General features: G+C 33.9%; 1 protein-coding gene across 1 annotated transcript; it reads right to left on the reverse strand.

The window, feature by feature from the left end:
- Nucleotides 1-241: 241 nt before the first annotated feature.
- LOC125677604 (short-chain collagen C4-like) lies at nt 242-2,356 on the reverse strand. Its single transcript, XM_056150046.1, has 4 exons — nt 2,128-2,356; nt 1,114-1,191; nt 753-989; nt 242-606 (listed from the first exon to the last, which is right to left on the reverse strand). Exons 1-4 carry the CDS (start codon nt 2,354-2,356, stop codon nt 362-364), a joined length of 789 nt encoding a protein of 262 aa, XP_056006021.1. The 3' UTR covers nt 242-361.
- Nucleotides 2,357-16,187: the final 13,831 nt, after the last annotated feature.

The raw sequence follows: 16,187 nt of genomic DNA on the forward strand, positions 1-16,187 counted from the left end.
ACAGAGAATGAAACAATGTTTAATAAAAACTGAATATCATTTGTGGGTATATCTTTTGTACAATTTGCAGCATACATGTAAACCTTGTGTTACTAAAATTAAACGGTATGAGTTACCAAGGAACAACAAAATACACAAACACGTCATATAAGACAGATTGTCAACATTTTCTTTATATCTGACAACACATTGTTGTTTTAAAAGAATTGTGAGCGATGTGATGAAGCAAATATAAGATATTTCTACAAAAATGAAAATGTCATTATTCTTATCATTCATTTTTTGGAAAAAAAACGCACGACAATTCTGAAACCACTTTCTTTATTCTGTGGAAGTATTTCCATTCTACTACCGGATATCTCTATGCCTTGGAACAGACAACACATACAAGTTCCCGCCCGTTTACGTAAGGTGGACATTTCAATGAGCCACATATTGCCTCCACGGAATAGAAAATATAACCATTGTGATTAGAATGACCTCCAGTTATAGTATCAGGGTTCCTATCCACACACTTGTACGTTGTGGTAGCAGCTTGATTATAGTATCCCGCCATTAGATATCCATCGTATTCCAATTTCCAACCTTTGTAACAAGTTTTCCTAGCTAAAGTAATGAGACACAATTGTTAGATATTTATTTTGGACACTATTTTGTATATTTTTACCTTTAATATCTGTGTGAATGATTTAAGGATGGTTAAATCATGATATATGGACTATTACACATGACATGAAATGGTTTAAATGTACCTGGGAATAATCTAAGAACAGATCTATTATAAATCAGGCAGACAGCGCACGGTACGTCATGCTGGTGGAGTCTGCGCATGTTACCCAAATCGTGATCAGTTTCGTATTCTGCTCCATATACATAAGCTTTATCTTTGTCAGTTCCATCTTTGCACCGACCCCATTCAGGATCTCTTGGTAAACAAAGGGGCTCAACAGCCGCTCCCTGATGACTATAATGTGACCCACCAGTAAATCCTGTTCAAAGGAAGGATATTTCAATGATGTCAAAGTAAACTCATTTCACTCCTGAATACTATAGTGTTGAAAATAAAATATAATTCCATCATAGGAAATTCATCTCATCTAACTTTACACTTACCAGAGAAAACCAGCTCAGCATTCGAAGGACATGTCTTCTTTCCCCATCTTGTATAAACATCGCTTTTGTTCATTCTGCCTGTATCATACAAAGACAATAAACTCAACACGTTGGTGTATTTTAAAAGTGGAACTGCAATACGTGAACCATAGATATGTGTTTCTAATAGAAATTGAATGTTCTAGGTTGAAATAGAAATGTGTCTTAAAAGAAAGGTAAAGATAACAAACAGTTATCAATCTCATAACTCCCATAAGCAATACAAAATAGATAGTTGTACAAACACGGACCCCTGGATATACCAAAGATGGGATCAGGTGCCTAGGAGGAGCAAGCATCCCCTGTCAACCGGTCACATCCACCGTGAGCCCTATATATTGATCAGATAAACGGAGTTATCCGTAGTGTACCAAGAACGGCCTAACAATCGGTATGAAACACGTCAGAAAACATTTGACACAATGACAGGTTGTGTTGATGAACTAGATCGTTATAACGACCATAGAATTTGCGAAATGCTGACTTCATTCGAGACTGTTGAAACCCCTGTACCACCAATTTGTTTGTCAGGAGTCTGCTTCGATTTTTAAAAAAAGATGACTATACGCATAACAAGCTCTTGCGTATCGAATCAGTTGAGAGATATAAACACCATAATTATGCAGGTGATAATGGAATATTGCTGCATATAAATATGGGAAGTTGACGATGGAGAAGCTGATATCATCCTGTTTGTCATACAGCTGAGTTGTCAGTTTGCCATTAATGTCTACTTTCAATAAAATATATAAGTATGAAGCAGAAGTGGACGACTCTGCGGTGTTTTTTTTTTATTTCGAGCTTACAGGGATATATCGAATCGACATATGGATGAACGTTATTATTTTTAAGAGACAAAACGTCGTCAATATATGTAAATTTCGAATTGAAGGCCACAGCAAGAGATTTTTTATTCTCATGTAGAAGTTTTTGAATAAATTTTGCGTCATATGAATATAGAAACTGGTCATGTACCTTTTTTCTCAGTATCAGCTTTCATCTGTGCCTTGAATACATTCATAGATCGCTGTATTGTATTTGTGAAGGTTTTGAACTCCTGTTTTAAAGCTTCAATCTGATAATCTCCGAGAGCGGACGACAATTGTCCCGACAGGAAGCCATGTAAGATGTCTTTGCAACTTCCCGTTTGCATTTCAGCTTGTGAAACATGGACCATCAATAGGAAGGTTGATAAAATCATCATTTTAGATGTAATCTAACAAAGCGGGATATATAAATAAGTATGATAATTATCATTTTCATCATTTCATCACCACACAAACATAAATATAGGTAATATTTTACAACATACAAGTGCATATAAATCCTACACGTTTTACTGGTACATGGATAGTCTCTGTGTTGCTTACAACACTAATACAGCAGTGGATCCCGGGAATCAAAGCAGAAAACAATGTTGAAGGTCATGTTAGGGATTAATTTTACCCGAAATGAAAAAACGTTTCATAAAATTATTTTAAATCATTAATCTTAGAAAATTTAGACAGGCGGACGCAAGTTAATCGCGTTTAAAGGTCAACTGAAACGATTTTCAAAGTTCGTTTTTCAAATAAATTCCATAAGAAAATACCATTCCTTAAATGTTTTCACACAGGAATAATTTTTGTTTCGTTCATTCAGGTAGATACATGTACGACATCGTTAATTTCAACCCGGTAAATTTTATTGTATGAGTTATCTGCCCTTTAGGCGAACCTGATATTTCAATATGGCGGCACGATATGAAAATGATTAGGAAGATTGTATTCCTGAAATAGATATATCGCTTAGTGTTAATGTGCAGCCCTGCCAATACGAACCAGTTGTACAGCGAGACGCATCCCCACTAGTGGAAAATGATAGCGATTCAGGAAACAGCGAGGGTGAATCGGACGAATGCCCATCACCTGTTCATCATCTGATATGCGAGGTCGATATACAATGGTTTGTTAATTTAGGCTAATTGTTTATATGAGACTTTTAATGGAAATGAAACGATTACTCAAAGCTCAGAAGTGCATCAGCATGTATTTCTAAGACTAGTTTTCTATTATTCTAACAGGTGATCATATCTAGCCTAGTAATTTCATCGCAATGCCTTCAAGAAGGGAGTACAAATGTTGTCGTACATAGGATTGAAGTGGCGGGCGTGTCCTGCATCACAGATCACGAAGGTTTTGTTGTGACAAACTGTCTCAACAGATAGGTTATCGAAACAGCTTATTATGAGTGCATACAAAATATTGGTCCCTTGGAGGAGGGGGAATTGATTCACAAGTATCTATTTTGTTATGATTACTCAAAGTTAATATTAATGACGGGGGGGGGGGGGGAGGATATTCGGTCTCCTGATTCACTATTAGCCATAATCATAATGAACCTCTCCTATTTCAATACCTAAACTCACTGAATTGTTGACTCTTTTATGCACTTTCTTTCAAATAAACATAAAATGGGCCTTGATCAATTTCTTATGTTTTATCTTTACCCATTTTACTGTCTAACCATATGCACATTTTATATCAATTTTAAATCAGAAATGAATTCCTGAAAAATCATTAATATTTTTAAAGAGTAACCCCCCTCATTTTGGAGGGTTTTGGGTTTTGGTTTTTTTGTTTGTTTTTTTTTTTTTGTTTGGTTTTTTTTTTTTTTTTTTTTGTTAGATGAAAGTCATCAATTATATTTGAAATTTTAAAATCCTTTTTAATTTTTTAACAGATTTTACAGACATCATGCAGATTGAAGATCTGGTAATGGCTTGGGAAACACACTCGGAAAGTTCTTCTATCCTGCGTTGTGACTATGATATCACACCAGTACTGTGGATTGAAATACCCTTTGGTATTAATTTAAATTTGTGATAAATTCTTAATGCATTTTTCATAAGTGATATACATAAATATAAACAAGTAAACATAGTTTGATGTTCAGTTTTTATATTGTACATAATATATATCACCGATTTACATATATGTAATTTGGGTTAAATCCAAAAGGTCTACAGGTCCCAGTCACTTGAATTTGACACATGTTGGTAGGAATTTGTGATCGGGGCAGGAGAATTACCAACAACATCCATTATATTAACTTCCTTGAGTTTCTGTAGGAGCCAAACTGATCACTCCCTGCATCAATTCAAAGGCTTAATCTGAAATATAACAAAACGTTGCAATTCAATAAACATGTACTTATTGTCTAGTATTATGAATATCCACTCACATACATACTAATCATGTGGGTCAATTTAAAAAATGTACATATTTGATGTAAAGAAAAACAAACAAAAATTCAAATGTCGCAGAAAATTAATTTTCATATTAATGAAGCATTGTAAAATAAATGTCTAGATACTATTAAATACCAATGTTCTTTAATATTTTCTATAGTGAAATTGCTAATTTATTCACGTATTTCAAATAATTCAATGCAAATTAATAGATGAAAATAAGTATGTCATTGGTCAAAATTGACCTACATGTAAAATTTGTACATGTATTCCGTTTCTTTTTCTGAATTTATTTAATGATACAAGTTTAATTTTCGATCTCATAATCATAAGTTTCAAGTTTCTGTATTTCCGTGAGCCATGCGGCTCATTGGACTTAATTACATACAATACAGTTTTAAAATAGAACAACATACAGTATATGGAGAGTGCATAAACTTAAATAACATTCCAAAGTGATATTGTTTAACATGCAATCATATGCATGCATATATTCATATATTATAATACTGATTAACAAAAAGTACATTAAGTACATGTAGATATATAATAGTCTATTGTGCTAATTAGCAACATTTTCCTTACGTAATTTTGTGGCACATTTAAGATATTTACCTAAATTACTCAGTTCTGTAACGTTATTTACACTCAGTAATTTTATAAGTTTATATACACTTGGTTTTACATAGTAGAATTGTTTAATATATCTTTTTCTTATTTCGTTATATAAAGGACATCTTAGAATGAAATGAAATTCATCTTCGATAAGAGTATTATCAAAACTATGGTTGTAAGAGATATTCATTTATCAATTTCACAAATTATCTATTTAGTAAATTGTAAAATTGCTTTTTTTTTTTTTTTTTTTGGTTCTGTAACTTGGGAAATTTGCATAGTGTCAGAATGGATAAATAAATATATGCTCCACATTTAATTAATCAAAAGGTGGATCACGTGTACTTAGTCATGTTGCATATATATCTTAAAGCTGATTAAATTTACTTGACTAGTGATATTTTTATTGTACTACTACTTCTGTAGACTTTTCTATAACTATTTCTGGATTTTATATTAATCATTGCACTTGAGAGAAAACTCAGTACAAATATGTGTCCTATATTTACTTGTTTTAAAATCATTTACCTTTATGGCATAAAAATAATGAATTTTAGAAAAATTTACAATTTTGTCATGTAATTATAATACTGATTAACAAAAAGTACATTAAGTACATGTAGATATATAATAGTCTATTGTGCTAATTAGCAACATTTTCCTTACGTAATTTTGTGGCACATTTAAGATATTTACCTAAATTACTCAGTTCTGTAACGTTAAGTAATTTTGTCACTGTATTGAGTTTGTATTCAAATTTAGTAACAGTATCGAGAGTAACATCATGGACAAAGTGTAAAAAATCTAAAGGGCATGTGTGTAGAACACAAGTGAAAAAAATATTCAGATTTTATACAAAGTTACTTAACATGCATATTGGTTATGATTCTAATTTACACATTTGCAAAAGTTCACTTCAATCTAGAATAATATTCATAGATATTTACTTGATATCCTTCACCTAACTTGTATACATATATATGTACATGTATGTATGCATGTTACATGAACATTCAAAGTATCCATTCAATTTACACCTGTCCAATATGTAATATTTTTGAAAACAAATTTGATAATAAAATTCATGTCATTTTGTGGCTCTAATACAAATCTTGCAATCATTCCATATGTGGTTTGTGTAGTCATTTCATAAGTGTTTGTCCCATTCATGATTTAATCATTTTGAATGGCAGGATCATATGACATTGAATGGAATTGGTTGTTTTTGTTGATTGTCTTGGAATTGGGGAGTCGGGGGAAGAATGATTCGGACATTGTCATCAACTTCTAACTCATATAAACTAATATAAACAAATGAATAAAAGTAATGGAATTGGGGAGGTGGGGGAGAATGATTCGGACATTGTCATTAATTTCTAACTTATACAAACTAATATAAACAAATGAATAAAAGTAAACTTCAGTTATGAATGACTTGTGTGACCGCATGAAGGGGGGGGGTGTAATAAACATAAGCTTCAGTATGAAATAAGAATAGTGTGACGGGTGGGGGTAGAGGATATTCGTATAGAGAACTAATAAATCGTGTCATACTATATTAATGTCAATAAAAAAGCCGATATGATTTACATTTACATCAAAACTTACATTCTTTTCTGCACAGCTCTGGAAGTTTTGTTTATAAAGGGGAAAGTCCAAATCTGTTTTCCGTTTTCGGCCCTCTCAGGTCTTTGTAGCTACGTGTAGCGGTTTGTAATCAAAGAGAGTTGGGATTGTCTTTTTCTTTCATCGCCTTCTTGAGTGTTCCAAGCAAAGACCGTGCCTTGGACGACATATCATGTAGGCCTAACAGTCCCCAACAAAGTGCTTCGACGGCCAATAATTAATCCATTGTTTTTAATTTCCTCACCCAAACTCCGCAATTTCTTGTGTATGGGGAAACTAAACATTGCTACTCTCTGTCTATATTAAACACTGCAGTCAGGAGACGCACATAACACCGTATTTACTCGTTGTTTCCGGGACGTCACCTGTTGATTAGCGTCTTAGTTTCAATATGGCGGGTTCGTGTGAAAAGGGCATAACTCTCGCAATATTTTCTGCTCTGACACAGGTGCACTATCTTTATCCGCGCGTATCGTGGGTATACGACCAAAATGAACCGAACAAACACGCACAATCATTTTATACGATCTAAAAGAAGCAAATACATACTTAATATAGAAAAGGTTATATTTCGTTTCAGTTGACCTTTAAACTTTGAGAATAAAAACTTTCAAAATGCTCCATTGAATGAAATGCATAACATTTTCATGTACTCATTCGATTTAGACGATCTACACGTTGAATTGGAAAGGGAACCTGGCAAACGCGCTAAACTGGTATGATCAATCTTACATTTGTTTGTTTAAACAAAGAAACCAATTAAGCATACCATATTGAAAAGCATTGTTGGCTCTTAAGTATGATATAGATGTCTTTCCTGAAGGGTGCAAAAATTTCGAAACTAAAGACACATCACAATGTTCATAATCTAAGTCAGTAAACGAACTGGTTCTAGGAATCGTATTGGATATGTATTTTCTTATTTATGGACAAATTCATTTATGTTGATAAGAAAGTAATATTTATAGACTTACATTGTGAGTTATTTTCCAGAATCAAGCAAATAAACAGGTGTCTATTACACATGCAATAGTATCAATGAAGAAGTTTAAGAATAGACGTTTAAAGAACACATATATATATATGGTACGTGACAGAATAATCTCATTAAAATGTAACTAGATACCAACATTAGTATGTAGAAAAATTCTGCTTTGCGGAAATAAATGACAGAACATGTAGTGATATTTAACTGATTATTTTTAGAAAAAGTATTCTCTGGTGACATACATATAGATACGTATATATATGCTGAAACATAACTATTCCGCCTTGATCTAAAATACCATGCCACTTATTCCATTCTGCATTCTTTTCTTTATCTTGGAATTAAAAGGCCCGTGATATCGGTGATGTGCGGATACCGAACAAAGAATATCGCTAAGTGAATGTATCATTCCTCAAATCGGATTCATATTGAGATGCTTTAAATGACGAAATACCTTTCTCGTCCTAGTTTCCCTGACCGTAGGCTGACAATTGGCTTGGTGCAATATAAACTGCACAAATGAAAGGCGAATATAACGAACCGTGATCAATCTCATAACTCCTATTAGCAATACAAAATTAAGCAAACACGGATCCCTAGATATACCAAAGGTATGAACATGTAACTAGAAGGAGTAAGCAGTCACATCTGTATAACCATACAAACATTAAGAACAAATCACTAGACCGAAGAGACAAGTTCTGGGAACCAGGTTTTTCTATAGAAAATATTCGTTTTCTCAATCCCTAATTAGCCCCCAAAGTGAAAATGAAAATTCTGAAACTTAATTCCACATCTATGTAAAACTTATACGGTACCAACTTTGATGCACCAGATGCGCATTTCGACAAATAATGTCTCTTCAGTGATGCTCAACCGAAATGTTTGAAATCCGAAATAACTATGAAGTTTTAGAGCTAAATATAGCCAAAAACAGCGTGCCAAAAAAGTGGAGCCAAATTCGTCCAAGGATAAGAGCTATGCATGAGGGAGATAATCCTTAATTTTGAAATGAATTCTATATGATACCACCAATTACTTTCGAAGAGATGATTATGCTATTGTGTTAAACGGAAGTGGAATTTTGGAAAGTGGGGGTTTATTTTTGCTCGTAAAAATGTCGTTTTTGATCCCCACCCCACCCCCCGGATAAAAATGAAACTTCCGAAACCTTATTGCACATCTACAGGATATCACCTATCATATTCCAAAATATTGATTAGCAACTGCTTGCAATAAAAGAGGAGTCTGAGGAAGAAAAAAGCGTGACAGACGAAATGACGGATCAGGATAACAATATACCCGAACTGTCTTTAGAAAGTACGGGCATAATAAAGAAGTCCTCTAAAGGTAACAAATTTGTCCTTCCAACACAAATTATTAGATGCTAACATACAAATTGGCTAACGATATGCATATACATGTATCCGGTTTTATTTGTGCAAGGTATGAATTCAGTTGCATGGTGATGGGAAGAATGCAAATAAATATTCTTTAGCGGTTGACGGTGATTTGTTTGATCAATTGTGTATTGTTTAACGTCCCTCCAGAAAATTTTTCATCCATATGGAAACGTCACCTTTGTCGATGAAGGGTTGCAAATTTAATTTAATGTATTTTGATTCAACTATTCTGAGTCCTGTGGGGATCCAGGTTAGAATAGGTCCTCAGTACCCCTTGCTTGTAAGAAGCGACTACATGGGGCGGTCCTTCGGACGAGGTGGTTTGTTTATGAATTCAAGGTTATAAAGTAGTCGAGTTTTTGTAGTAGTTACAAATGATGTGAATTGAGATGATTTGTATTGAAATGAATAAAGTTTTAAAAGATACTCGATATTTCTGTCACTTAATTTCTTTATTTGTAGTTGAAATTCAAATTCATCTTGATTTTAACGTATATGAAATAGGTTGCATTTTAAATGTTTCTTCAAAATAATTTTTGCTTTAGTTACTCTGAAAAAGTTGTAGAGAACGATTTAACATTGGTCTTTAATAAATGGTTCTAAAATATAATGTAAAATTGATATATTTTTATGAATATGTTCTGAAGCATTGTGAGTTGTAATTCGAAATTACGAACATTCAATTAGTGATGTGAGTAAATCTGACGTCACGTAATAAATTCTAGGTCGTGGTTAGTCTTCTTTTCTCCTAACAAAAATGTTTGATCGAACACATCTGTACTATCCCATTCACGACAAGTTATGTAACTCCGTTATGTTTGTAAACGACAGTGTTTAGTTACGTAAAATCCATATCACTTTTCTATCTACCCTCCGTTAATAATATTTAATTTGATATTTAGGATGGCTGTTGCTTTTAATGTCGTTTTGTTCTGTTCCATACGTCGGAGCCCGAGTCCGATTAAATCTTATAAATGTGACGTCTTTACCGAGAGTAATTTCGGACGTTGATGTAAAGTTGTGAATAGTCTATGACTAGAATTGCCTAAAAATGAAATAGTTGCTTAGGTATGTTAAGGCGAGTCATACTCCATTCATGCACCTAAATTGCGTAACCTTTAAAATTTGCTCTAGAAAAAAAAGAGAGTTACTAATTTTTCAAAATCATTTTGGGTGTTTACATGAAAACAATTTGTATCGTAACAACATAACATAATTTTAGAATGATGACATTACATGACAGTTATAAATAGATCCTGAATGTACCTTAATAGAAAATGAAAACTTATAACACTACCTCAGGGCTTGATTTAATTGGCAATAATATAGGCGCATAAAAGCGATAAATTAATTGGGGTGGGGGGTTACGCCATTGCATTTAGCAAATACGGTGCATTCCTGCGAAACGTGGCTCCAGAGCTTGACCTCTTCAACATATCACGCATTACCAAATTCGATAACTTAATCCAATGAATAGTTGTAACAAACCAAACTCGATGTTAAGAAGTAGTGGGAGCCAAAGTCCCCCGAAATCTACTGAATTCTGACTAAATAAAATGTGCATGCTTTTCAGGACAGTTCTATAAAAATGATCATGTTAGGGGGATTCGCCATTGCTAGCTACGTATTTTTAAAATCAACTAGCCCTGCATGGACCTGGTCGCGGTAGCTCAGTGATATATCGCTTAGTTTGTGGGCGGAAGGTCGTGAGTTCGAGTCCCGCCCTTGCCATTGCCGCATCAAATCTAAGACATAAACATAGATACCGGTAATGATTGCTCCTTTGCCAAACACTCGGCATTTAAAAGTGAAAACCACGGGTCTTTCCGAAATAACCTTAAAAACAGATATTCCGTGTCGCTGCAGGGGTTGGCACGATAAAGAACCGTCATTGTTACGGCCCTGTGCGCTAAGCACATCTACATCTGTGGTACATCAGTGAACAATTCTCAAAGCAACGTTAACTAATGAAATCATTCGTAACAAATCAAATTAAACAATCCTTGGGATACAATACTGATGAAAAATTATACAATATAAGAATACAAATGAAAAATTATACCATACAAATGGAAACTGTACAATACAAATGAAAATTTATGCAATACAAATGGAAAATATAGAATACAAATGGAAAATGTTACAACACAAATGGAAAATATAGAATACAAATGGAGAAATATGCAATGCAAATGAAAAAATATAGAATACAAAAGGAAAATTATACAATACAAATAGAAATTATACAATACAAATGAAAAAGATCAAATATTGCAACGTTTGACATGCCATACAACAACACCATACATTTTAATCAAAGTGTTGCTAGAATTCTAAGTCTTTCAGTAAGAAATGATCTAAACAAGAAACTGTTTCAGTGTTTTACATTCTACACTGATTTTCTAGTTTTCTTTACAAGTTTTCTTAACAGACGATTCTAGCAGCAATTGTAGTGTACATTAATTACTCATTAGTTTATTACATTTCACCCAGTGTATAAAAAGGATTTAAATGTATATGGCGTAGTATCAGTTGTATTTCAGTGTGTGACAGGAAAAACGGATCGACATGGTAAATGGAGACGTCATCCATCTCCATTTAACCTGTTCAACAAAATAACTGTCAATCGAAGAAAAGACCACAAGAGGGTAATGGAGATCTTGCTAAAAATAATCATAGTCACTGTGTAGTTCAACACATTGTGCCAGTAACACCTGATTTTCAGTGACCAAAACAAAGAAGGCACATTGATATAGAAAAATATAAAATATCTAATATGATGCAATCGCATTTATGAAGAACATGCTACATGTGAGAATGGCGTGAATCACTCTGGAATTAGTAGCAAAATATCTACTAGTCAAAACATGATACAAGCATTCCCACATTATGACGTCACATTTCTCCAAACAACAGAGTGAATGTCGCAGTTGCAGTCGAAGGAATTAGGTAACTCAGCAATGAAGAAATCATTAATTTACAAACGGAACAGAATTCTAAAAAAAAAATACCACGAAATCGGACAAATGATAGGTGGGGGACTCTCCGTCTGTATCTTATAGAGAAGCAGCGGGGGGGGAGGGGGGGGAGGTGTTAAAAAACGTTGATCAAGTAATCGAGGAATTGTGACTTTTTACATCATTCTATGTAAAATCATCGGCGAGATAAATTTGTTCTGTCGTCACTTTGAGTGGTAAAATGAACACTTTCTGGATTGTGACCAGATGGAAAGTGGTACATCATGAAATAAGTATGGCAAAATATGTTCTGTTTGAAGAATAAAGGTATAGTCGTATATATATTGAGCATTTCAAAAGTGATTTATATACTGAATATCAGAAGTAGAAAGACGATTGAAGCACATGTAACATGTATTTCAAATCCGAGAGGAATGTCTAAGCATTTTATCAATTTTGTTAGAATGCAAGGTGAAGATAACGAACAGTGATCAATCTCATAACTCTTACAAGCAATACAAAATAGATAGTTGAGTAAACACGGACCCCTGGACACACCAGAGGTGGGATCAGGTGCCTAGGAGGAGTAAGCACCCCCTGTTGACCGGTCACACCCGCCATGAGCCCTATATCCCGATCAGGTAAACGGAGTTATCCGCAGTCAAAATTAGTGTGCCAAGAACGGCTTAACAATCGGTATGAAACACGTCAGACAGCATTTGACCCAATGCGAGGTTGTATTGACGAACTAGATCGTTATAACGACCATAGAATTTGCGAAATGCTGACTTCAATCGAGACTGTTGAAATCCCTGTATCATCAACTTGTTTGTATGTAGCTTACCTCGATTTAAAAACTGACTATACCCAGAACAAGATCTTGCATATCGAATCAGTTGAGATATATAAATACCATATGCAGGTGATAATGGAATATTGCTACACAAATATGGGAAGTTGACGATGGAGAAGCTGAACTCATCCCCTTTGTCATACAGTTGAGTTGTTAGTTTGCCGTTAATGTCTACTTTCAACAAAATATCTAAGTATGAAGCAGAAGTGGACGACTCTGTAGTGTCTCTCATTTCGAGCTCACAGGGATATATCAAATCGATATATGAATGAAAGCTATCATTGTTAATAGACAAAACGTCATTTTTGTAATAATGAGCCTTACAAACAAAGACAATGTTGTTACTAGCTTTGTCAGCTGGAACCAAAACGTATTCCTCATGAAACCTATCTAATTCTTTTATCACTTCTGGTTTACTAAACACAGAAGGATAGATGGTACGTACTTTTGTTTTCATGTGTCTAATGCGGGATTTTAATATCCCTCTTATGCTTTTAACCCGTTCTGACAATGTATCAAGTTCTTCTATTTCATATTTAGCCCATCGTCTGGCATAATCTTCGACAGAACTTATAATAGAGATGAAGTTCTGTCGCCAATTAAAAGAAATATGTTAGAATAATGGAACTTGAATTATTCTGTCTAAAGTAAGAAAACATCGGACCTCGCTCACTGTGTTGCATAAAAACAACATCACATAAGGCACTGCTAAATGGATTCAACTTTTCATTTTCTTTTCTGTGATTATTCAATGCACTATTTGATGAAGGAATAGGTTTCAATCATTAAGTGCAAAGATTAACTTTTACGATAAATTCCGTTTGAGCTTTCTATATATTATTTATCTCATAAGTGTGGTGTATATTGCAAGTGAAATAGAGCATTAACTTTATCACACGCCCGTTTGATAAAACACTTCCGGCCCGAACTACTTTTGACACTGGCCCCGCTTGGATGACATATTTTCTGTGTTTATGCATATCGACGCATGAAATAAAGCATATAACTTGTTATTCTGCATTTATTTAGAATTTCTTTTATAGCAAATTAAAATGATATTGCCCCCAGTGACATATAATGCAAGTTACCGGCCATAAAATTGTTAACTCGATCAATAACTACTCAAATATTACGACCAGAAAACAAAACGATGTCCACACTATTATCATCGACAAGGAATCAACCGCCTACTGAACAAGCCTAATCGAGAGTACCTCGATATGCTGCGGTACCAAGCATTCACAAGCACAGTTTATTTTCTCTGGAGCCATATTGAATGTGATAAATCTCAACAGCTTTACTTACTAGGCTTAAAATGCCTCAGGATTTCCTCTCGCCCTCAGATCCAAAGAAACCACGTGAATAAAATTCAAATGCACAAACACTTCTATTTTAAATGTAAACTGTTGAACATTCTAATAACGCTGCATTAAAATATCACTTTCCTTGATTGTTGTTAGCCTAGACATGTTTATTTCAAAAAGACACCGACATCAAACTTTTATCAGAAGGTCAGGCCTACATGTACGTCAAAAAATAAATACTCTGTCAATAGTTGTTATTTTGTTGAAATGACAAAACCATTATTAATTATAAACTATAATCCCTTCTGAAACAATTTTCGTCCATGACTTCTTTCATAAAAGTGCCCTTTTGTACTGTATTGGATTGATTATGTGCGTTCTATTTTTTCCCGCGTAAGGGAGACTGATAAATCACGACGTCTGAGCCAGGGATTCAAAACAAATTCAATTAGCTGTTTTTACCATACTGGGATCATCTCAAACTTAAGCGAAAAGAAGACGTATGAGATAAATAGAACATCTATAATTGCGTGTTTTGATATTTTGGTTTATCCAACGAGTTGATATGGTGTATTTATTCGCGAGGCTTGCCGAGCGAATAAATACACCATATCAACTCGTTGGATAAACCAAATATCAAAACATACAATATAGATATCCTCTATATATTTTTATATGTAGTAGAACTGCATTCTATATATTTCTATATAATAAAACTGCTTTCTCTATCTTTCAATGATAAAGTATGTATGGTGATTCGAGATAAGCTACTGACAAACAAGTTTTTTTTTGTTGGCAGACAAGTTGATGTTACAAGTGTTTCAACAGTCTTATTTAAAGTCAGCATATCGCAAATTCTATGATCGTTCAATCAAGTTTTTATTACAACCTCTCAATGGGTAAAATGCTGTCTGGGGTGTTTCATACCTATTGTTAGGTCGTTCTTTACATGCTAATTTTAACTACGAATTACTCTGTTTACCTGATCGCGATATAAGGTTTACTCCACCTAGGCATATGTTCCCATCTCTGGTGTAGCCAGGGGTCCCTGTTAACCCAACTATATTTTGTATTCTTAATAAGAATTATGAGATTGATCGCCTTTCGTTACCTTCATCTTTTCAAGTAAACGCGGGAAATTAAACTTATATGAATTATTGGCATCACAGTATTATAGCCTTTTTTGTTGTGGAATGAAAGATGACAACTAGGCTAGTCGGGTTCTGCATTTATTGACTTTATTGACACAGTTTGAAATCAGGATTTCTGTTTATAGAACAAGGTAGTACTTAATCTCTCATCAGTCAATTAATGAGGCTCTATGTTTCAATTCGGTATATCAAATGTCCATAATGTCCAGATCCTCTATTCTATTTAAAGTTACGCTCAATATTGAATATAGTCCTTCCTCTCTGAGAGTTGTCTGAAGTCTGACTATGGTATGAACAAAGACTAAGGACTTTTTAGCGGGAAAATAAAATAAGTAAAACTTTTGGTTTAGATAACCACCTGACCTTAACAACATGTCTGTAAGTGACCAAACAGGTATAAATGCCCCAAGGCTCAAAGAGAACTTTGGTTACAAACAATAACGAACCAAGGAGTAAAAGGTTGTTTTGTGTATGTAGCACTGAACAGTGTATGCTGTTGATGATATAAATGATACTAATGAATCCTCTACTACAACAGTCATGAAACGTCCTACGTTATTCTACAAAATGAACATATGAAAATTGTGATCTACAAAATTGAGTCTTGAAAATGTTTTCTTGATCAAAATCGTGTACAACTGCTTTTCGTATTTTGCTTCTACTTCAATTTAATATGTTATGAATTTCCCTTCAAATATTAGAATTATACTACAAAGAAAAGAAGAAATATGCATTGATGAGATGGAAATTAAGATCCAAAATTTCATATTTGCATTAAAAGTCCAATATCTATGATTCGTACATGGACTAGTAATTAAAATCAGGATTCGATAGGCGTGCATAAAGAGCCTCAAAGTAGATACTCATAAACTATCAAAAACTGAAAGATACATGTATCTACCCTTAACA

The sequence above is a fragment of the Ostrea edulis genome, chromosome 9 (assembly GCF_947568905.1).
Source record: "Ostrea edulis chromosome 9, xbOstEdul1.1, whole genome shotgun sequence".
In the NCBI taxonomy this organism is placed as follows: Eukaryota; Metazoa; Mollusca; class Bivalvia; order Ostreida; family Ostreidae; genus Ostrea; species Ostrea edulis.

Excerpts from the sequence above, each read along its gene's own strand:
- LOC125677604 (XM_056150046.1), bottom strand. The coding sequence starts at position 2,356 with ATGATGATTTTATCAACCTTCCTATTGATGGTCCATGTTTCACAAGCT. Across the intron at positions 990-1,113 it reads TGCTGAGCTGGTTTTCTCTG|GATTTACTGGTGGGTCACAT; the intron begins GTAAGTGTAAAG and ends TCCTTTGAACAG. Across the intron at positions 607-752 it reads TGTTCTTAGATTATTCCCAG|CTAGGAAAACTTGTTACAAA; the intron begins GTACATTTAAAC and ends TCATTACTTTAG.